The following is a 25,551-nucleotide window of genomic DNA, read 5'->3' as shown; positions in this document are numbered from 1 at the left end:
CTCCTGGGGGAGACTTAGGGTTAGGCAACCCCCCGGGAGGTTAGGGTTAGGCTACGGGGAGGGAGGGTTAGGGTTAGGCACCCCCTGGGGGGATCTTAGGGTTAGGCATCCCCCCAGGGGACTTAGGTTTAGGCAGCGGGGAAGGGGGGTTAGGTTTAGGCACTTAGATGGGTGATTAGGGTTTGACACTGGGGGAAAGGTTAGGGTTAGGCACCCCTAAGGGAGGGTTAGGGGAGGGAATTAGGTTAGTCTATACTTACATTAGGGACGATCAGGATTTTCACCCATGTCGGCCAGCCACTGTCGGGATTCCGGACTTGCGTCTGGCGGTAAATCATACCGATTCATTTTGCCTTAACCCAATGTAAGGAAAAGGACAGAGTAGGCAAAATAAGATTAATATTATCAGTACATAATAATAAAGTCAGCAGACAATATGCAAAAGTGTACTCAATAAGGCAAGTAAAACATAAATAATTGTAACTGAATTAAATGAATTCTAATAAATTATATTGGAAACAAAACAATTCATGAAAATGTTCAGGTTAGGGAAAGGGTAATATTGGCCCCATTGCTATCCCTCATCACTGTATGAATAAAGTGTTGTCGGTAGGTAAATTGTAGAATATAATGTAATCGGCACATGTTGAAATTGTTTCAAAATATTTAGGATATTGTTAACAGATGTAATACCTCCAATAAAGTTCTGAGCTGTACAGACTTTTCGCTGTACGAGTGACCAGGAAAAAAACAATAAGTATATGCATGTGTCCAAAAGAAAATAAATTGTCTGCTTTACCTGGGAGGAAAAAAAAAAATTGTTTATAAAAGTGTATAAATTACTTTAGAATTACATAAGACAGCTTTGACTCATCAGTGAGCCTAATTTTATCATGATTCAATATAGTAAAAATATTCTTTAGAATTACAGCAAGTCAGTCACTGGTTATGGAATTCTTAGTGATGATACCTTAATGTTGTCTCTTGAAATTATGATAGCACTAGTGTCTCTCCTTAACCAATTACCTGGCTAATAATATTTCCAAAAAATGTCCCCAAAATTGTTGATTTTTTTAAAAATTATCAAATTATGTAAATAGCTATTTAAACACGATTCAGTAAAATATTATAGATTCGTTAATATAATTATACTGAATAATGGCTAAATAGCTCTTATTTAAAAAAGTTGACCATTAATAAAAAAAAAGAATAGTTATCTACAGTTAAAGTTCTGCAGTGTAGTTAGCCCATGCTAGTGGGTGATCGTCGATCACAGATGCCCCACTAGCCCCCCTGCACAGTGCCTGCTAGTCTTTCAGTGGTACATATGTTATCATTATAATTAAATTTTTGTATAAACTTGTCATGTATCACTTGGTTTAATATTACTCTTTATCAAACTGATGTATATTCCTAATTTCCTACCCATTGGTATGAGGTTGGGGGTATCATTGTACTCTAGGGGCTGATTTGGAATTGGACACAAGTTGATGCAATTAAACTTGCTTTGCATTCAAGGAACTAAGGGCCTGATTCTGAGTCAGATGGATCTCTTAGCATGGACGCAGTGGCGAATATTCACATTTATTTGCATGTTTGTCCTATTCTGAGCCAGATGGAACTCGGACAGATCTGAGTTTCCATGAAATGTGGGTGTTTTTGGGGAGGAGGAGGATTAGGGGGGACTGAACAGTGACAATGCAATGTAGAAGTGTCTTGGGGGTATCATGGGAGTGTCATGGACTTGTATCAAAAGCTCTGTATGATTCTGAGTCATTCGTTTAGGGAAGGGAAACCTGTCTCTGACGTATGTCCTGCATCTAGTGCAAGTGCCGATACTAATGATGACATTTGCGGCAGTCAGCATTTAATAAAAAGGTGGTACAGATTTCCGCTTGCACACGCACAAACCTCCGTATTGCTTGACTGGAGACTCGCATTAGCATAGGGTAGTAAATTTGCTTTTGCGGCTGAAACCAAAAATTAACCCCTAAATGTGGATATCTGCCCTGTGTAGATTTATACTCCTCTATTACACTGAAACACCCCTTGGATAGATATGAACCCTAGTGTATATGTATGCCTGTACATGTGATAGAGAGTTTAGAGTGTAAGCTAACCAATTGGCAGGAACCAATATGAATGACCATATGTTCTATGTATCTCGCTGTGCAATGTGGAATACAGTAGGTGTTCTATATAAACAGCTGTTAATAATTAAATACAAGTAGGATGTAATGGGCAAAGTAAAACATGTATATTAATTCAATGATACCAAGTGTATATACCTTTCTAAGTTTTATGTGGGACACTATAGTAACACAATCCTTTTGATGTCACCTCATCATCATATTCCAAGGTCTCAAACTGGTAAAATTTTATCAAATATCAAAGTGGTTTTAAAAATTCCGGCATCTTTAGCTAGCCTTAGTATTTTTTTTGCCACTTTTCTTATTTTCAGGTACAATTCAGCAGTGGACGCTGATGGGGCTACTCACACAGAGGGGGTCATTCAGACCCGGTAGTTAGCGCCGATGCGCTCGGACCAGGTCGATGCCCCCCACAGAGCATGCGCATGACGGCGACGGCGCCGTCGTGCACATGCGTGAGACCTGCTACGACAGACAGCGCCGGTCGTAGCGGGTCTCGATCCAAAGGGGGCGAGCTGTCGATCTTGATTGACAGCTCGCCCCGTTTGGAAGGTGGGCCGGGGGGTGGCAGCCCAAATGGAGGCGTTCCCATGGGAACGCCTACCGTTTGGGGGAGGCCCCACTGACATCACTAGTGATGTCAGTGGAGAGCTTCCGGCTCAGACAGAGCCAGAAGCTCTCCGGGGCTTACGACAAGGGAGACCCTACCGTAGGTTCTCGTCGTAAGCCCCGATGGTCGCGATGGTCTATGACCATCGCGACCATCACCGGAGCAGTCGTTAGAGCTGTGGGTGTTAACCCACAGCTTAACGACCGCAACAGAGGCGGGCGGTCAGGATGCAAGTGGCCGCCCAGTTTCTGAGCGACCGCTTGCATCCTCCGACCGCCTCTGAATGAGGCCCAGATTCCCCATTATCAAGAATCTGCACCTGCAACTTTACACCAGGTGTGCAATACAATGTCTGTGGTGGTGTGGCATAGAGTAGCATAGAAATTAAAGGTGGTGGAAAGCTAGGAGCCAAGTATTGAGGAGCTCATTCATACCTGCTCGCTAAGACGCATACTCTCGCTGCTGCCGATGGTATGCAGTGTGTATGTGTATGGGAGAGTTCACAATGCATTAGCTCGCTGCGCATAGACAGCCGAGCAGAGTGAGTGACAGGAGAAGCCATTTGTAAGTGGTAACAGGGGCTGGCCTTTAAAAATGGGGGAGTGGAGGTGCAAACGCAGGCGTGACTGAGCATCTCAATGGCATTTCAGAGGCGTGCATGATTATAGACAGCATCATAGTACATGTCACCTGGCTTGTTTTTACACTGAAGTGCTCACAGTACTTGCGGCAGGGTATGGTCAACCTCAAACGCTGCGATAGCATCCGATGTTACCTGATGTACCGATGGTTGCATACACTTCCTGGACATAATCTGCACAAGTGGGCGTCTTAAAACAGACTGGTGGGTGTCTGCATACACTGTGTGATCATGCTCTAAGAAATACTGGGCGTGCTAATGCATTCTTGTGCGACAGCACTGCATACATCTTGTGCGAGCGATCGCATCTAGCGAGCGGCTTTGAATCAGGCCCTGAGTTCAGCAGAGTTCCTTAAGAATATTGAACTTGAAATGCCCTGGCAAGGGTGTCGTCGCAAGCCCGATGGTCGCGATGGTCTTGACCATCGCGACCATCATTTTGGCCGCTCGCTATAGCTGTGGGTGGTCACCCACAGCTATGTGAGCGTCCAGGAGGCCGCTCCAAACAGTAAGAGGGATGGCCCTGATTCAGAGCGAGCGATCTGTCAGAGCATCCGGCTCTGAATCAGGGCCCCTGAGCGGTCCAAAACGCGTTAGAGTGAGAAGGGAGTAAGAGCCAGCGTCTGACATCATCATAATCCAGCTGAAGAGGAAGCAAAGTCCTTTAACTCAGGACAGAGGGATGAGGGAAGTGATCATTTCAAATAGCACTTCTAGAGGCCACAGAAATTGCAAGGACCATGGCACAAATCACAGTGTGTAACTCTGTCATAATGTAGGTAACTTCCCTGCCCCCACTACCATGTAAGAATAGTGATGAATGACTCATGCTGGCTAGGGTTTGGGGGAAGTTCCTCGTCCAGCAGTACATTGTCTATAGCAGCTTAGAGTGTAATGCAGCTTGATGGCATAACGTAGATATGAAGGGAGGTGGGAGCCCAATGCATAAAGTTGCATAGAGTACTTTAAAAGTATTGAACCTTAAATGATCTCTCTTTATGAAAAACTGCCCATGCTTCTTTACACCATGTAGCAACAGTATACAGTACGGATGACCCGTAATGAGTACAATACAATGTCTATAGCGGTTTACAGTAAAATGCAGCTGGGTGGCATAACATAGAAATGAAAGATTGCTCTGTCTTTTAGAAATAATGTGCCTTCACACCAACACAGATTTGTATTCTTGTAAAACACAGGACTCACATACCAAATTATTTAATCCTTTATTTAAACCTGTATAGTAGATCAAAACAAAAAACAAAAAAACAAATAAATAAAAAATACTGATTTACAAAACCATTTTGTCCCATTCTGGGCCTCAAACCCAAAGCACCGGCTCTGTAAGGCGCTCACCTTAACCACTCACCCACACACACCAGCCGTATACACAGCCATGCATGTTGTGTATGTGACGTTAAGTGTGTGACTTTACACTAGGTAAAGTGTACAATACATTGTCATTAGCGGTTTATAGTCTAATGAAGCTGGATGTCTTAATACTGTATTTAGGTGAAGGGAAGAGGAAAGTGCGGAGCAATGCATAAAGTTGAGCAGAGCACTTTAAAAGTTTTGAACCTGAAATGATCTCTCTATGAAAAACTGCCCGTGCGTGTTTAGGCCAGGCACCTTTACACCATGTAGTGACAGTATACAGAATGGATGGCCTGTAATGAGTACAGTAATGTCTACACCGGATTAGTCTTGACACAAAGTGATAACGTCTAGCAACTGAGGAGTGACTATTTGCACTGCCTGAATGCGATTGGCCAGCCTCTTATAGATCACTGATCCACTGCTACAGTATTGTATTCAGTACTGTAGTTTTCATCCGTGGAGCATTTGCCACCCAGCGGTTAATCTGTGTAATGCATGGCGTGCAGTCTTTCACGGTATACAGTACATCATGCCATGCCATAACGCGCATATCTGCCATAATGCGTATTGACATGCTGCGGAATGGAAGCCAGAATGCCGCGCTATCAGCAAAGATGAAGCAGGACACATCTGTGGCTACAATCCCAGTATTAGCAGCATGTAGCACAACACGGCCTGATTCAGATGGTGATGCTAATGCCTTTCACCGCTACGATCCAGCACGCAGCTGCTGTGCGAAATTCTGCTAATGCTGTAGCCAGCTGGAATGTATTGAGACGCCCATTGGCGGCTTTGCAGATCCAAGCAAGTGCATACAAATATGTAGCCGGTATCGCATATCATTCGATACTCGCTCATCTGAGTAGCTCTATGGTCATGCAGAATGGCCGTCTGAACCGAGACATTGGACCCAGTTTATCTTCATACAGGCTCACAGACACAGGCCATGACATGCCCCAAAAACAAACAGGACACGCCTCCTCCAAATAGTCACTGACTATCAATCAAATTAATAAAAATAAAAACATGAGCACATAATAATATTCAACTCAAACAGAATTGATATGCATACAGATAATTAGTGACAAATATAAAATGATACAATAATGTATCAAGCAATTGACTCTTTTGTAACATAAATCCAAGTCACATATAAAGGTACTGTTATATTACAGTGTATAGACACCTAGAATGTTGTCTAATACTGGTTTTAAATGCACTGTATAGCCACTAAAATACAGGTAGATTATTAAACACTAATTAGTAAGATACAATTGTTGGTTCATATATGTATCTGAAAAACACGCTATATTCACAAATGTACTGTCATATGAAGGTAATCCATACACAACGGCCTCCCAGGGTTAAGTTTGAAAAATCTGGAAATACTTTAGGAAGAAACTGTCCCGCTACACTCCAGAGTAAGTACAGCTTTATCCAAAGTCCGATACTTGGCGTGGCCACGCTGTAATCCGTTTTGTAGGGTACTGCTTAGTTAAAGGTTTGCGGACAAGGTAAGAAAGTGTCAACAGTATGTAGCGGCAGTATGTAGTGGCAGTATGTAGTGGCAGTATGTAGCAGCAGTATGTAGTCGCAGTATGTAGTGGCAGTATGCAGTGGCAGTATGTAGCAGCAGGATGTAGTGGCAGTATGCAGTGGCAATATGTAGTGGCAGTATGTAGCGGCAATCTGTAGCGGCAGTCTGTAGCGGCAGTATGTAGTGGCAGTGTGCAGTGGCAATATGTAGTGGCAGTATGTAACGGCAGTATGCAGTGGCAGTATGCAGTGGCAGTATGCAGTGGCAGTATGTAGCGGCAGTATGTAATTGCAGTATGTAGCAGCAGTATGTAGTGGCAGTATGTAGTGGCAGTATGTAGCGGCAGTATGTAGTGGCAGTATGTAGCGGCAGAATGTAGCGGCAGTATGTAGCGGCAGTATGTAGCGGCAGTATATAGTGGCAGTATGTAGCGGCAGTATGTAGTGGCAGTATGTAGTGGCAGTATGTAGTAACAGTATGTAGCGGCAGGATGTAGTGGCAGGATGTAGCGGTAGTATGTAGTGACAGTATGTAGCGGCAGTATGCAGTGGCAGTATGTAGCGGCAGTATGTAGTAACAGTATGTAGCGGCAGTATGTAGCGGCAGTATGTAGCGGCAGTATGTAGTGGCAGTATGTAGCGGCAGTATGTAGTGGCAGGATGTAGTGGCAGGATGTAGCGGCAGTATGTAGTGACAGTATGTAGTAACAGTATGTAGCGGCAGTATGTAGTGGCAGTATGTAGCGGCAGTATGTAGTGGCAGTATGTAGCGGCACTATGTAGTGGCAGTATGTAGCGGCAGTATGTAGCGGCAGTATGTAGTGGCAGTATGTAGTGGCAGTATACAGTGGCAGTATGTAGCGGCAGTATGTAGTGGCAGTATGCAGTGGCAGTATGTAGCGGCAGTATGTAGCGGCAGTATGCAGTGGCAGTATATAGCGGCAGTATGCAGTGGCAGTATGTAGTAACAATATGTAGCGGCAGGATGTAGTGGCAGGATGTAGTGGCAGTATGTAGCGGCAGTATGTAGCGGCAGTATGTAGCGGCAGCATGTAGTGGCAGTATGTAGCGGCAGTATGCAGTGGCAGTATGTAGTGGCAGTATGTAGTGGCAGTATGTAGTGGCAGTATGTAGCGGCAGTATGTGTTGGCAGTATGTAGCGGCAGTATGTAGCGGCAGTATGTAGTGGCAGTATACAGTGGCAATATGTAGTGGCAGTATGTAGTGGCAGTATGTAGCGGCAGTATGTAGCGGCAGTATATAGCGGCAGTATGCAGTGGCAGATTGTAGCTGCAGTATGTAGCGGCAGTATGTAGCTGCAGTATGCAGTGGCAGTATGTAGCGGCAGGATGCAGCGGCAGTATGCAGTGGCAGTATGTAGCGGCAGTATGCAGTGGCAGTATATAGCGGCAGTATTCAGTGGCAGTATGTAGTAACAATATGTAGCAGCAGGATGTAGTGGCAGGATGTAGCGGCAGTATGTAGCGGCAGTATGTAGCGGCAGTATGTAGCGGCAGCATGTAGTGGCAGTATGTAGCGGCAGTATGCAGTGGCAGCATGTAGTGGCAGTATGTAGTGGCAGTATGTAGTGGCAGTATACAGTGGCAGTATGTAGTGGCAGTATGTAGCGGCAGTATGTGTTGGCAGTATGTAGCGGCAGTATGTAGTGGCAGTATACAGTGGCAGTATGTAGTGGCAGTATGTAGCGCCAGTATGTAGCGGCAGTATATAGCGTCAGTATGCAGTGGCAGATTGTAGCTGCAGTATGTAGCGGCAGTATGTAGCGGCAGTATGCAGTGGCAGTATGTAGCGGCAGTATGTAGCGGCAGTATGTAGTGGCAGAATGTAGCTGCAGTATGTAGCGGCAGTATGCAGTGGCAGTATGTAGCGGCAGGATGCAGCGGTGGCTGCTGAAGATATAAGCGGCTAGAGTGGACCGCAATCCGCTGCTATCCAGAAAGCCGCTATCGGTCTCAGCATGTAGTGGCTTAAATTTTGGTGCTCCAGCTGCTCCCCGCAAAGATGTTAGTCGGCAATAGCACAAGCTGGGGCAGTAGTTGGAAAAAACCTTTTGGTTGGAAGCTGACGTCAGCCTCAAACTAAAAGGTTTTTTCCAGCCACTGCCCCAGCTTGTGCTATTGCCGACTAACATCTTTGCGGGGAGCAGCTGGAGCACCAAAATTGAAACCACTACACGCTGAGACCGATAGCGGCTTTACGGGGATCAGTGGATTGCGGTCCACTCTAGCCGCTTATATCTTCAGCAACCACCGCTGCATCCTGCCGCTACATACTGCCGCTACATACTGCCGCTACATACTGCCGCTACATACTGCCGACACTTTCTTACCTTGTCTGACAAAATGGATTACAGCGTGGCCACGCCAAGTAGCGGACTCTGTATAAAGCTGTACTTACACTGGAGTGTAGCGGAACAGCTTCTTCCTAAAGTATTTCCAGATTTTTCAAACTTGATTTTACAAGATTAACCCTGGGAGGCCGTTGTACATGGATTACCTTCATATGGCACTTCATTTGTGAATATAGCGTGTTTTTCAGATACATATATGAACCAACAATTGTATCTCACTAATTAGTGTTTAATCATCTACCTGTATTTTAGTGACTATACAGTGCATTTGAAACAAGTATTAGACAACATTCTAGGGGGGTAAATTTACTAAAGTGAGAGTTTTAGAAGTGGATATGTTGCCCATAGCAACCAATCAGATTCTACGTAACATTTATCTAGCTCCTTCTAGAAGATAATAGCTAGAATTTGATTGGTTGCTATGGCAACATTTCCACTTCTAAAAAACTCTCACTTTAGTAAATTTACCCCTAGGTGTTACTCTATACACTGTAATATAACAGTACTTTTATATGTGACATGGATTTATGAGTCAGTTGCGTGATACATTGTATCATTTTATATTTGTCACTTATTATCTGTATGTGTATCAATTCTTTTTTAGTTGAATCTTATGTGCTCATGTTTTTATATTTATTAAATCCTTATTAGAGAATATACAACAAGCCTCATGTTTACTTATTAGAGAGCTGACACATTGATTTTTCTTTATATGTATCTTTGCAAATCAATACTATTCATTTACCTAATGCAGTAATCATTAGATGTGAATTTTGTGTCTCTCCTCAGGGTATATCCCTGTGGTCCTAACCCCACCCACCACATATACTTACAGCTGGATTTTGAATTTAGCACCAAACATATTAACAGCACCAGGAATTGCACAGTAAATACTGCTCAATTATAGAATATATCAATTACTTTGCAAAGTCATTCTCACTGTGAGAGGCATCGCAAAGGTACTTTAGCGTGGGCGCAGTGCGACCGATAATCGCTCAACTGCATAAATATAGTAGTAGCGTACATCTCTGAATCCGGCCCACACTGTGAAATCTAGAAAGTGATTAAATGTAAACTCTGTTTTCTCAATGTCAGCATTCTGTATAAATCAGATTTGTTCTAAAACAATAACAGCTAAGTACTAGATATCCCAAATCCACACAAGCCATTCATTCCCCACACACCACAGATTCAACACACTTAAAATTAACACTTTATAAAACTATATATATATTTATTTTTCTAAATGCATATTTAGGGAGAGTGCTCCAGGGTCTGCCCTGCTGTGATTCTGTTTAGTGCTTCCAGCCGTCATAGTTTGTATCCTTAGCTGCGGCTGGCTTGAAATTTCCCCTTGGTAATATTACGCACATTAATGTGATTTGATGTTTTGTTTGCAAATCGTGAAATTTGCTAATTATATCTTGAATCCAAACTTGCATATCCTCAAAACCTAAGTATAGAGACCATGCGGAGATAGAAAATGTTCTGTTTTCCCACTGTTTACGCTAATTCAACTGTGAGAGGGAAAAGAGATAACAAATAAAGCTCAATTTCTCTTCCGTTACTGCACAATCCTTTTAATTTAATACCTAAAAAAATACACAATAAAAATAATAGGAGAGCAGTATAGAAAACACCAGCACCAGTGTCTTGCTTCTAGTAATTATGGAATAGTCCAATTCTGGTAAGGTCCCGTCATATGATAACTCATCCCTGTGATACATAAACCGCTTAGGTATGACGACTTCCCTTGTGCCTGCTTCCTGGTAGCATCTTTTATGCACTCTATATAACTACCTCTGAACCCATGGAATAAAGACCCAACACACCATAGTTGGCGGAAGGAGATCCAATTTATTTAACACTTCCATAAAGTTGGTGGCCCAGAAATAGCAATTGCAAACATACTATTCAATTTGGTAAATGGGGTGGGTACACCTACCCACCCCATCCACAGGAGGGTCCATCCGATCCCACCTAATTCAAATGGACTGGATTCTCCAATCCCACTGACCATGAAGTCAAGACCTCAGTCACTCCTCCCTCACTAGCTGGGTGACGGTCCGAGTTTGGGCCTAGTGCACCCCCAATGGTTAACTTGGGAGGAGCCTTCACGTTCCATCATCTAACAAAACGGGACAATACTAGTAGCACTGCTGCCAACATTGGCACAGGTGTCATTGCCAGACATAGGTGTCTTCTGCCTGCCACGAGGCAATCCATTCCAGGAAGTGAGCCCAATCACTACACGGCCCCGGATGACATATGATCCACCCGTCACGTCATTGACAATGGGTCTGATTCATTGCCGATCACAACTGCGATTATACATGCAGTCGGCCGATTCTGCACATGCGTATGCATCTAACTGTGATCAGCCTGTGATCAAAGTGACTACGCAGACCCGCCGAAGACTGATTGACAGGAAGCAACCATTTGGGAGATGGTGATGGGGGGTGGTCGGCGAGACGCAGACGTGCCAGTGCGTTTCAATACCATTACAGTGGCGTGTATAAATTAGATACTGCGATACCATATGCAGCTTGGCCTTTCATTGCGTGCAATGAGGTTAGCAATTTCTGACAAAGGTCAGACCTCTAGCAAGTGTGCATGAGGCTGCGATGGTACTCGATGTTATCAATGGTTTCGGAGACTTGCTAAGCATTACGGATGCGTATAAGGTGAACTGGGCATCCTTATGTTAGTCTGCAATGGCATTGCTATAGCAATCATTAGCATATTTTCGCAGTGAGACTGCGTGCGTAATTGCAGCTGTGATCACAGTTGCAATCCGTAATGAATCAGGCCCAATGTACCTTGATTGTCTTAAGTTTGCAATTGCGTTTCCCACCACAGCTAGGCCTACCCATGACATAGCCCGCCACCAACTAGCCTCCTACCGCCCTAAGCCCTGTAGCAAGTCTTCCACAAACCACCCCATGCCAAGTTCTGACAGATGCACCCCATCTGCTCTGTACAGGGGTTCCATTCTGGGTTTCAGCTGGGGATGGTTTATTATGTCACCCCCCCAAGGAGCGCATGAATCACTTCATCAAATTATTAACTTTCCTTCCTGTTCTGTTCACCGCTGCCCCTAACACACCTCACCAGCCTCTCCTTGGGACTATATTTGACCAAACAAGGTGTATATTTGGACAACAAGTTTTTACTTTCCCTAAGTCTGTTTTCATTTTCCTAAACAGATTCCTGAATGTTATGCTGTCTAAATTGTTACCCCCTAGTTGTACTACTATCCTACTAGGGTCCCCATACTGCCTATTTGTCCTGATCAGTGTTGATCTTAACTGCTTCCACTACATCCCCCTTTGTCCTACCCATATATTCTGACCCTGCTTGCCCCTGGCCCCATCCAACTTATTGTCCCTGACAAACTTCTCGGCCCAATATACAAATGAATGACCCACAATGCCTATGTCTCCAGGTGTGCACAACGCATCTGAAAATAAGAGGAAAGTCTCAGCAACAAAATTATGACTTGGTAACAGAGAGCGCCCCTATCCGTCCTACCACTAATCTGTACTCATTTGAGGTTCACAGCCCATGAAGTGGGTTGAAAAAACATCTTGCTGAAGTAGCCAATTGATAGGGGGATTAGTAATTTTCACAACAGGAGGGAAAAAGAAACCCTGCAGAGGTACATTTTTTCCTCATCCTAAATTGTGACATCTGCCAATCTCCCAGGCCTGATGTAACTCTTGTAGCTGTTGCTCTTCAACGTACCCATTGCCTTTATGCTGCTGATGGTAATCTCCATACTAGCAGCACTGGTTGCTGCCACAATTCTAAAGGAATGCAACCCAAAGTCCTTAACCTCCATTCCCAAGTTGGAGATGCATCTCCTGAACACTGTGAGGAACTGAAACTTAGTTAATGGAGCCCCATTCTCATGTACCAACCATGCATGCCTTCGTGTCTGCCATAGGACCATATAACGTGATGCTAGTCAGAGTGGGCATCGTTCTCATGCTGTGCTTGTGCAATCCACTGTCCTTTGCTCACTTGATCTGTTTTGGACCTGTGAATCCTACATAGTACACCCGACTCCCTGATCAACACATTGTCATGCAGCAATCTGGTGTTTGTAGCCGCTCTTGATGCAGCCACCAATTCTCATAGGTGAAAGGCGCCATAGTAGGCAAAAGTAAAAGCCACGCTAAAGAGGGCCACCTCAAAGGTATTACTAGCAACCATGTGGATTTTGCCCATCAAGATTGTTAGCATTTGTAGGTCTATGGGTTCTCTTTTATCCTCTTTCGCGGGTTGGTGTCTTCCCCAGCCCTTTAGCACCTTTTAGATAAGAAAACCCTCAGTTCTATCCCTCTTACCTTTTAGCTTCATTGAAAAGGAGATACCAGCAAGATCGCCAGCCATGGCCACCTTAGAACGACCTAAAATGTAATTCTTCCAGATGTAATCTAACATACAGTAGCCCGACTGCTGTTTTTACTTAATTTCTCCTCTAGGAAATGAATCCACACTTTCCATGCTGCGTTATACTTGTGATACGTGAATGAGGCTAAAAAGTTAATTGCGTGTCCTTCGCTAACGGCTTGATGATCTGCCAAACATGATATGGACATTTTTCACCAATTACCTGTGCCGCAGGCACTAATTGGTGAACCTTATCCCACTGAAACCTAGATAAGCCATCAGCTATGTTATTATCTACTCCAGGGATGTGTCGTGCTGTTGGACGTGACGTTGTTCCAAATGCAGACCAGGACTAGAGACCTGATGAGCCGTAGCGCTGGATCGGATGATGCGTGCTAGTTTTTAATTGCTTGCACTACCCCAAGATTATTGCACCAAACCACAGTTGGCATGTTCTTCCAACATTTTGCCCAGAGCTCTGCCACTGCAACAATTGGAAAATGTTCCAGCACCAGCAAATTATTGGTCAAGCCTGTTTTCACCCATTCATGAGGCCAAGCGGCTGTGCACCTTTGTCTTCCAAAGATGGCCCCAAAACCTGTGCCACCTGCTGCGTCTGTGTGCAGCTGCAATTCGGAGGTCGTTAAACACTTGTCCTGCCATATCCGACCCCCCAATGAACTCGTGCACAAACACCTGCCACAGTTTAAGATCCTCTCAGATCTCTTCTGACCAGTATACTCGGTTATGTAGGGCCTAAACCTCCGCAATCACTCTCTCTAGCCAGCGGCAAAGCACCCTGCCCATGGGTATGACTCTGCATACAGAATTGATCAGGCCTAGCAAAGACTATATACGCTTTAGGACAGCCGATTTTGCACTTATGCACTCTATAAGCATGAAATGGAGCTGTTGAACTTTGTCTAGCGGCAGTCTACAGCATCCTGCCACTGTGTCTATATCAATACCGAGGTACGGTACACACGTGGTGGGCCACTCTATTTTGTCGTGCGCTACGGGCGCACCCAAACTCCAGAAGAAGGCCTTGGCTAAAAAAAGCTAATTTTCGCACACCTTTGACACCTTAATATACTGAAAGGTGGATGGGTGAAGCAGCCATGAGTGCCCCTTGCCCATAGTATTTCACTAGCTCCAGAGCTTTTGCAAATGACTTGCAAACTACTCTACTGTACACTGTGTGCTGTCACTGGCATTGTTTAAAGTACCACCTGCCGGGGGAGACTTGTTGTTTTAAACAAAACTTCTCCAGCATCTTTTTGCGAACCACCCCCACTGGTGAATTGTTTAGGTTAAGTATGGGCAGTTATTTAAATGGGCCTGACATTCTGCCTAGTCCAACGTCTTTTTTTTACTTTCAGATAAACTTGTTCTGGATAATCTCTGGCTGATTTGAGGTTTCTAGGAGACATATGGTTAATCTGAAGGTCTTGTTATATGCTAGCTAGTTACCTGTGTCTGCATTTGCCTGCATACTGTAGCTCATGTGTAAATAGCTGAGTAGCTGTAAAACTTGCAAGCAAAAAAAAAGGACAGATGCAAGTGCACACTCTAACTATGCTGAACCTAATAAATAATATTGCAAAATTCCATCCAAGAGGTTCTTAGCATAATAATTGCCATAATTATGGGCCTACCCACTTTGTCCAGGTGACCTCTATCAGGCAGGTCCCTAACACTCCTATGAAACTTTGCCTGGCCTTGTCTCAAGGTAGCATGCTGCGAAAATGAGCATCTCCCCCAACCAGGAATTGTATGTCTCTATCCACTCACCTACCTTTCCCTTAGCCACTTGGCCCTTCTCCATGACCGAAACATATCTACATGTCTCCCATGCCTAATTTAGTCACACACGCTGCACTTTAGATCCCAGGCGATTGCCATGTTGTTGCACCACCCATTATTATCCTTTTGATTGGCTGCCCTGCTCACTCCCACCACCTTGGATGAGTGCATGCGCTTGCAAACCTTCTGGAAACTGCGTCTTAGCAGGCGCAGGACTTTGCATGAGCTCTTGCTTGCCTTATCTAAGCTGTTTGAACTGATACAGTACCTACACTGCTGTAATCAGATGAACTACTATTACACACATATTTGGGTTGGTAGTACTTTCTATCTTGGCTTTGCAATGACCTGTCCTCCTTGGCCCCAGTGGATCCGGCCGCAGACTGAGATCTGCTTTCTGAGTGGATCCTGCTGCTGCAATTGCTGGAACTATGTTTCTGCCCCATGCGATGGTGCTCCTGGGTTTCCTCCGTGCTTGATGTCATGTTTGCTGGGGAAATGTGCATTAGTTGCTCTATTAGGTCGCTACTATGCTCATGTATGCTTGCCAGCTCACTAAACCATTCTCAAGACCTACTATGGGTCAGTAGAGGGGTTTTGCTTGTCCTTCATCATTTACTGTGTGGTGTATCTGTAACCTCCTGTGTCATGTCTCTTGTTTCCTGAGCCTGCTTGTGGTGTTGTCTGGCTGCAATAAGGGTATTTGACCTCTCCTGATTCTCTTGATTCTCCCTTTGTTCAGGTTATCTGCTCCCTCCTCCTTTTTTCTCCATCTAAGCTGTCTGCATCACACTTCCTATTGCATGATATGCTATCTGCCCCTACTGATCTGCCTCTGTATAGCTGGCACCAGGGTGCTGCATATTCCCTGCCTCTTGAAGGATGGCCATTGCACGTTGTGTTCACCCTGCCTACTTTAATCTGGCTGGTGTGTGCTGCATAGTAGCTGCCTCCCCTAAAATGGCTGCCACAGTGTCTTGCATCCTCCCTGTATCTCCCAAGATGGCCACTGTGTGATGCATGTTCCCTGCCTCTCCCAAGATGGCCCCCACACAGTGGATGGCAGGACCCTCATACTGATACTCCCTACTTTGCATAAGTATGCGCCGCTGCGAGGTGTTGGAACCCTGGCCTGCCCTTGCAGGGCAATATTGTCTGAGCTCTTTAACATAGAAAGCCCATTGTGTGCCCTAGCCAATAAGGCTGCCAAGCAGGGAGTGGGTGGGTTCAGGGCCATATGTCCTGGGGCTGTAACTTTGGTACTGCTGCGATGTTCCCACATTGGTGGCCAGTGGACCCTGCTGCATTTCTGTTTCTAAACTGTCATCATACCCTGGTGGTATGATGCTGCTGCCTGGTCGCCATCATTCCAGGGGCCATAACGACAGAGTCGGGCATGCAAGGATAATGGGCACAAAGAGAGCACATGAATGTTTTCTTTTGTTGACTGATGCACCACCGCCCACTTCTCCTCCTCCTGGACCTCCCCTCTCTTGTTAGTCACTGTAACCCTGTATTGTTTGGGTCATGCCCCACCCCACCTTGCTCCTGCAGCAAAACACATCTTCCCTGCAACAAAGATTATTCCTCCCACTAGCCCCAATTTATATCCCCAATACCCCATTGCTTTTCTACATCACGTCCAGATTGCGGACTCTGCTTCCGTATTTCTGCTTCATTGGAAAGCCGTAAGATAATCGCTTAGGAGATGCACTAATTAGATTTTTCTGTGTCCTTTTAACATTTTTACACATCAAACAAGGGTCCATCCCTTTTGTTTCTAAACAAACTTTGTTCCAATCAATTTTTTTAAATTCTCATCTTCCATGTATATAAATTGTGGATATTGATGCAAATATTTTCAATGCGAGAGATATTTTATTTTCCTGTGATATATTTTACATTCAATAATTTTCTCTCTTTTCACCTTTGATGATGTTATGTTGTATTTTGCTTCTTTAATTGATATCACATCATATTTTTTTGTATACATTATATATTTCCCATCTCTTCAGCTTCATAAAAGGAACTTTAGAACAATTGCATTTTACATTTTTGAACTGGCCTACTGGGATAGATTCTCACAAATTCCTTTGGTGTTCAGTAATCCTTTCTATAAATTGGAGTCTATGGGCTTCTTATAGCCTTTTGTGTGAAATACATTATTTTTGATATATAAACTTACATCTAAACAAATGTCTTAGTGGAATAAATTTAAAAAAATTAGTTAATTGTTAAAATCTTTGACATTTAGCGATTTAGAAAGTTCTCTAAGGTCAAACTCTTCCCCTTCCAAAGAAAATTATTTGTCTATAAAATGGTAATGGCACACCATAATCACATCCTTCTCTTTTCATGCAGCTGCAGAAGGAAGCTGTTTGCCTGAATGGGATGGTTTGGTTTGCTGGCCAAGAGGGACACCAGGAAAAGTTCTTGCTGTCGGGTGTCCACCATATGTGTATGACTTTAATCACAGAGGTATTAATTTCTAAAACACAAAATGATGTTCTACTATTATGTTTCTTAATGTTATGTTACTATGTCTATTAAATACTGTTTTTTATCTTTATATGTTTCTACATATAAAAAAATGGTTTGTTCACATCCCATATTGAAGATGTATTATAGATTATTCAAATCAGATGTTGTTTTAATGATTTAATTTTTTATGGATAATTTGTAATAAATAATAACAGTGGTTTAGTACACTTTAATCCATTTGCTAGAAAACAGGTGGAATTTTATTATGAAAGTACTGTAGTTGTCCTTAGCGTCCCTAGACATTGTATTGAAAAACATGGCAGTGATCCATCAGGACTCAGAATTTCGGGTATAGCGCACATAAAGAAAATAGAAGGCGGGTAGACTGTTTAAGATTGTTGTGTCTCATGAGGCCTTCTGGATATTTAGGTTGCATACAAAACCCAACATCCTGAGGGCCTCAATGGAAGCTTTAAATTCAAGGATCTCTTAACCATAAGAGATATGGCCTATATACAGATCTATGGATACTTCTTCTTTTGGAAGCCTCTACTATATTGTATTTAGTAAATGGAACAGTATTCAAATCAAAATTGCAATTAAAATTATGAGACAAGTGTAATGTTTACATAAAAGATAATGTAAGTAGAGTGTCGAATCACATAGAGATGACTCAACATAAGGAATTTTCCTTGGGTTGGTGCACTCTTATATGAGAAAAATTAGTTTTGTTTAAAATATAACTTTTACTTAAATATATTTAAAAAATTCTTATTTTATACATACAAAACACAACATATATGTAGACAATATACGCACATATATTACTACAATTACTTAAAGAAGAAAAAATATTCTTTATATTGAAAAAAATATATGTATGGCTCAATACATTTTTTACCTTGAACAATAAAGTGAAATATTTAAACCACTGAAACAATCTGTCCTATATCAATTCGTAGCATGTATATTATTTCCAATTATCTGGTCTTTTAACATATAATTTAATCTACAAAAAAACTCTTATTATATGTTAAATATACATTCCCAGTGTCATAGTACGTATATAGGAGTGGTTAGTATGCTGCAGATTACTCACACCCTCATAATTAACCCTGTAATTTATCAGGAGAAAGGAAAATAATTGTTCATATAAAATAACAATATTGAATAGTTCTGCTCAATAATTATAATCCTCTCTCCAAAAAATTGGTTATTAATCCCTAATATGTACATGAATCATGTTATTTGAAGAAAATGTATTTTTGATAAAGCAGTGTTCTGTCATTGTAACACATTTGGTACATCCAGTAATGGTAACATAATTATTTATCAGGAGTGATATTCATCACCACATAAGATACTTTGTAATGAACAGTGCCCTGAAATTTTTACACATTGATTATATATAGTAAGAGCATATATTGATTTGACAATAACATGTATGCAATGCACTGCTATTAAAATTTATGAAAAGTATATTTAAATAGTCTAAAAAAAATATCATGGATAAATTTATAACAAAACTCTGCCTTAATTGAGGGAAGACCTCTCACCCCTATCACCATTTACCAGATGGTATTGGACGGAGCAGAGGGAGACAGAGACCAGGACGGAGCAGAGGGAGACAGAGACCTGGACGGAGCAGAGGGAGACAGAGACCTGGACGGAGCAGAGGGAGACAGAGACCTGTTTCCCTCTGCTCCATCCAATACCATCTGGTAAACGGTGATAGGGGTGAGAGGTCTTCCCTCAATTAAGGCAGAGTTTTGTTATAAATTTATCCATGATATTTTTTTCAGACTATTTAAATATACTTTTCATAAATTTTAATAGCAGTGCATTGCATACATGTTATTGTCAAATCAATATGTGCTCTCACTATATATATTCAATGTGTAAAAATTTCAGGGCACTGTTCATTACAAAGTATCTTATGTGGTGATGAATATCACTCCTGATAAATAATTATGTTACCATTACTGGATGTACCAAATGTGTTACAATGACAGAACACTGCTTTATCAAAAATAAATTTTCTATAAATAACATGATTCATGTACATATTAGGGATTAATACCCAATTTCTTTGAGAGAGGATTATAATTATTGAACAGAACTATTCAATATTGTTATTTTATATGAACAATTATTTTCCTTTCTCCTGATAAATTACAGGGTTAATTATGAGGGTGTGAGTAATCTGCAGCATACAAACCACGCCTATATACGTACTATGACACTGGGAATGTATATTTAACATATAATAAGAGTTTTTTTGTAGATTAAATTATATGTTAAAAGACCATATTTTTGGCAATAATATACATGCTATGAATTGATATAGGACAGATTGTTTCAGTGGTTTAAATATTTCACTTTATTGTTCAAGGTAAAAAATGTATTGAGCCATACATATATTTTTTTCAATATAAAGAATATTTTTTCTTCTTTAAGTAATTGTAGTAATATATGTGCGTATATTGTCTACATATATGTTGTGTTTTGTATGTATAAAATAAGAATTTTTTAAATATATTTAAGTAAAAGTTATATTTTAAACAAAACTAATTTTTCTCATATAAGAGTGCACCAACCCAAGGAAAATTCCTTATGTTGAGTCATCTCTATGTGATTCGACACTCTACATATAAGTACTCTGTACTTTTCCTATGGTGCACCACCAGCTATATCTAACCAATAGGGGATAACACCCACTAGAATTGATGAATAAACTGGTTAATGAAATTATTATAAGTGATTAATTCAGAGTTAAATTATATTTGTTCCTGTGTGGATTCTACAAACCCTTCCCCAGTGATAAAAGATAATGTAAGTAAGATCAGTCCCAGTGTAATACTGTACACTTGACTGATTTTATCTCTAGGAGAAGTTTGGCTGTGACCATACAGTATATAGATAAATGGGAACTTTTTTTGCTATCAGTCTATTTTACAGTATACAGGTTTTGTCTCCCATATGCAAAATGCTTGGGACCAGGGGTATTTTGGATAACAGAATATTCCGTATTTTGGAATAATTGCATACCATGAGATATCTTGGGAATAGGACCCAAATATACACACAGAGGGTCTCATTCAGACCCGCTCGCAAGCACTGATGCGCTTGCAAGCCGGTCAATGTAGAAGCCCTGCGCATGCGCAGCGGCCGCACTGCGCGTACGAAAGCCCCAGAGCAAGAGAGAAATTCTCTCGCTCTGTGACTTACTACAAAAGGGGCGGCTGTCGTTTTGAAGGCGGGGCAGTGGGGGGTGGCTTGCCAAATGGAGGCGTTCCCGACGGAACACCTGCCGTTTGGGGGCAGCCCCACTGACATCACTTGTGATGTCAATGGTGAGCTTCCGGCTCTAATAGAGCCGAAAGCTCACTGGGGCATGTGGCAGATGAGACCCTACCACAAGGGTCTCATTGCAAGCCCCGATGGTCGCGATGGTCTTGACCATCGCGAACTTCAACCTGGCCGCTCGCTAAAGCTGTGGGTGGTCACCCACAGCCTAGCGAGCGGCCAGGAGGCCAGCTCAGAAAAAAGATGCGGCCGCCCTCATTCAGAGCGAGCGCTCTCATTTTGCGAGCACCTCTGAACGAGGTCCAGAGTGCATTAATGTGTTATATACACCTTATATAGACAGCCTGCAGGTAATTTTATACAAAACTTTCAAATATTTTGTGGCTCAAACAAAGTTTGTGTACAGAAATGAAATTAATTTATGTTTCTTATACACACAGCCTGAAGGTAATTTTATACAAACATTTTAATAATTTGTGCCTTAGACAAAGTTGGTGTACACTGATCCATCAAAATTCAAAAGTTTCATTATCTCAGTCATGCCAAAAAAATTCTGTATTTTGGAATATTCTGAATTTTGGAATATTTGTATATGGGAGACTCAACCTGTACTGTATTCAAATATGCTGAAAAATAAGAAAGCTGAGTAGTTTCATTAAAGCATATATGTGTTATAGTGTATCAGTCGGCAAATAAAGGTTTACTTAATTGTATTGTTTAGAGGAAGATCTTATATTCTTGATATATAATTATGAGGATTGTCCAATCATATTTGGGACTTTTGGAGATCTGCAGGATAATGCGGTGGTTCGGATAGAGAAAATGAGCAGCAGACAGTAAATGCTGAGTTTAATCTTGTATGTTTCACTGTATTTATCAGACGATCTAATATGTAAGAGAGAATTTGTCATAGTTCACAATATTTTAAATTGTGATTTATGAGAAGTAATATGTGAACACGAAATGGATTTTCATCATGACAGAGTAAAACAGTTTGGACATAGAGTTCCAAGGAGCGTCAGGTTGCTAAGCAACAGGTTCCCTCTCAATGCTATATATTTGTTAAAAAAAAGAAAATGTATTTTACAGTAACTTCATATCTTTTGTAAAATGAAGTTGGAAATGTTATTAGAAGTATATTAATGCCGAATTCATTTTGGTTTTAGGGCTAAAATATTGATCCATTCAATGTAACACTAATGAAGCCCACTTAGTACTTATATAGCAGCCCTTGTAAATTACACTTTTAAAACAAGAAGGGAAATTATGACAACAAAATACAAATGATAGGAGGCAGCATGAGACAGAAGGGGACAGGGGTTACAGGCAGGGGTATCATACAGAAGGGATGTGACAAGGAAGACACAGGAGCAGAAAAGGTGGGGAGTATTATTTGGTTGAAGATAAGTTTGCAAAACAGCACAGATTGTGGACTAGAGTAAAGGGCTTATAGCTACAGCTATTGGTCTAGAGGGAGAATCTTTACATAAAAATGTGCAATTTGAGGATAATATATGGGAAGTAAAGCTGTTCATATACAAAAACATTACTCAAGCACATGGAGAACACCACTAGGGTGGCTCTTCTTGTTCACTGGTGATGTCATGTCCGCCCTTCAGCACAAAACTGGTGCTAGAAAATTTATATTTACATGGCGATGGTAGACATCTTTCACTCAGCATCAGATAGATAATCCGAGTTTCTAATAGTTTAGCTACATTGAATAGACTTCTCCTAAACCTAGAGGTCTCAAACTTATTTATCACTCATTTCTACCCCGTAGTTTCCAGCTTGTTGAGTGGGGTGCTCCAGGCCCTCATGGGGTTGCCCACTTAGACAGCCTATGTACTCTCATTCCTTCCCTTTCCCTTCTCTGTATTCCACCATTCATCCCATCTCCATTTCTGTCTTCTTTTTTACTTTTTCGTCTTTGCATTTTGTTTTTACAATATATATAGGCTATATATCAGGATGCTGATATTGATCTTTTACAAATTTATATGACTTACATACGTTACTGCTTTGCTTTTTGGAATTTTCGCTATGTGCTAAAATTTTTGATGATTCTCAAAATAAAGAATTTATAAAAAAAAACATGTGGAAAGTTGAGGGATGTATTCATCCATTAGAACAGTGACAAAGTTAATTCATTTGACAAAGATAAATTTTAGGGGATTATAAATCTTCTGCTCAGCTTAGTTAGGAGCTCATTTTCTGAATAATAACAAACCTAATTTCTATTTTATGTTCACTTTATAATGCACATTGTGTATTTAATATCATCATATATGATGCCATATGTTGTGCTTTATGCATGGTCTGTTTTACTAGGTATGGTCTATAGGAGATGCAATGTCAATGGAACATGGGACTTTGTGCTAAACTACAACCGATCGTTTTCCAACTACTCCGAATGTATTCGCTTCATGGAGCCCGAAATGAGCCACAGCAAAGTAAGTATTTACATTTTTACGTCTGCATAATATCAACCATTAAATGTTAATTAATTCAAACAATATAAGTTTAACTTTTTTTGTTTAGAATCGGTTGGGAAAGTGCATGTTCAATATAGTTTTTACTATTTATTTGTACCGTATCAATAAGTTATTAGCAAATGATAGACCTTTGGTTTCCATGTAAGCAGCTACGCAGATTCGGTAATACATTTTTAAGTATTGACATATTCAACTAGTTTTGCAATAAAGTACAAACACAATATTTTATTTTTGTTGCAGAATAATTTGCAAGTGGAAATAGAAAATAGACGTATTGCGATGCATTGGTTGTTTAGTTTTTTATTATATGCACAGTTTTTTTCTTCCTACAGAAGAACGTACCTTCTCTGGTAAGCAGTGGTGTCACCCGTGGCGGGGAGTGATGGTATGTGCCGTGCACTGCTGAAAAGGGGGCTTGGCCACGTGGACTTGGCCAAGCTTGGCCACGTGGACAGGGGGCGTGGCCTCGTGGCCCGAGCCCCGTGCCTATTACTTGTGGGGTGCAGGAGGTACCAGTGTGCAGTGCTGGCTGGCTCTCTGTGTCAGGAACAGATTGCTGCACTTAATGCTACAGTACAGCACCCGGCTACTGTCACTGAAGGGGAGTCTGCACCTTGGTGTCACCCCTAAGCGGATGACACCCGGGTGCGGACCGTACCCCTTTCTCCCCCATTGTGACGCTGGTTAGTCAATGTTAGCCACTGCTGGAAACCTGATAGCTTTTTTAGGTGCATTTCAAACAATACCAAATAAAACATTTGACCACACAAATGTGACACATGCAATATAATGACATAATTATAATAAATTCTAATAAAGATTGACTATAGGGTTAAGAGAATTTCTTCCTCTTGTAATTGAACGATTGATACTATATAGTAACGGTTTAGTCTCTCCTTATAGGATTTGAACAGTGCCGCCTATGGCTTGAATTTATATAGTAATTAATCAGCTACAATAAACACATACAGCTTCCTACTACATTATTGGGACACAACGATCACTACAGCCGTTTATTTTGATTTTTATTACTTTCCTATTATTTTACTTTGCTGATTTTATTATTCTACTTGATAATTTAAATGCATATCTAATAAAGGTTATGTTTTAACATTTGTAATATCTATTATAACAAATTAGTGCATTCCATTATATGGGCTACTCTTCTCTATTGTTGTTTATTCAGTCCAGGGATAGCACCCCTCACATTTATCTAGAAATGTAATTAGATTTACAAACAGAAAGGGTTACATTATATAGATATCATATACTAATTTCTTTGTTGCGACCTATTTTGTTTTTTGTCTGTATTGAGTATTTACTGTGTCTTTGCAGTCTCTTGGGTCAGCACAAGAATAATAACAATAAATTTACACAATTAATGTTAAAATGATTACAATATTAATCTGACTTATCATTTCAAGAAAGGTCTTTCAAACATATTTAGAATCAGTGAGATATCATAGAACACTAAAGTGCAAATCAAATATTGGAAATGAGTGATCCTACTTTTAGTATCTCCCAAGAAATAGGGAATCAGCAATTACAGATGAATGGTAAAAAAAGATCAGTTATTCTTTGATGAGACACCAATAGGTGTCACTGAGAACTGGCTGGATGATCTATTTCAATTGAAATTTTTATGGATGAAACAGACTAAAACCTTCTGGAGTAAAACAAATTTTGAGAGTTATTTAAAAAACAATCTTACCCCTAGAGGCTTGAGACTAAAGGTCCTTCCAGCCTATGAACTAACAAAAGAAGATCTGACTAAAGAATGTGAGAAGGCTCTTTTAGTGTGTTCACAGGAATTAATGCATATTCTAGTCAAGTATGACAATCTCATGCTTGACAAGCAGACCAAAGAAATTGAAAATTTAGGTGAAAAACTGAAATTATTTGAAGGTCTGGAAAGATTCCAGAAAACATTTGAAAAATTAAAAAAATAAATATATCAAAAAGAAAAACAGATTATTGAACAGAAAAGAAGGAAGTTCTCAAGAGATGAAAAGGATTATTCACACAATGCTATCTTTAACTGGATTAGAGATAAATATAGGAGAAAACAAGATTCCAGGATTGGCTATTCAAGTTCAGAAATAGAATCCTCAGACAACAAAGCATCACATGCAGTATATGGAGAAAGGAATTTTTTAGGGAGAGGTACAGAATTAGTGGAGGAACCTATAGGAGCCATTACAAGAAAACACGTAGAGGGGGTTACAGATCTAAGAGAAAGAAAGAAACAACAAAACAAAATGGGAAGAAGCACTTCAAAGATAGAGGAGGAATTACAGGAGGTAGATTATCAACAAGATACTCTCAGGATAATAAACCTGTCTGACAAAATTCTTGATAAGGAACATATTTCCTTACTTAGTAAGGGA

At 41.1% G+C, this 25,551-nt stretch overlaps 1 protein-coding gene across 1 annotated transcript in view; it reads left to right on the top strand.

The window, feature by feature from the left end:
* PTH2R (parathyroid hormone 2 receptor) overlaps positions 1-25,551 on the top strand; it is a 496,129-nt gene that overhangs the window by 150,768 nt on the left and 319,810 nt on the right. The window contains exons 3-4 of the mRNA XM_088482403.1: positions 17,244-17,360; positions 23,001-23,122. Of these exons, the coding sequence (XP_088338529.1) occupies positions 17,244-17,360; positions 23,001-23,122 (239 nt within the window). The remainder of the gene's footprint in view (positions 1-17,243; positions 17,361-23,000; positions 23,123-25,551) is intronic.

Source organism: Taudactylus pleione, unplaced genomic scaffold (genome assembly GCF_031769625.1).
Source record: "Taudactylus pleione unplaced genomic scaffold, aTauple2 ptg000286l, whole genome shotgun sequence".
Lineage (NCBI taxonomy): Eukaryota > Metazoa > Chordata > Amphibia > Anura > Myobatrachidae > Taudactylus > Taudactylus pleione.
This window is presented reverse-complemented; position numbering and strand designations above follow the sequence as displayed.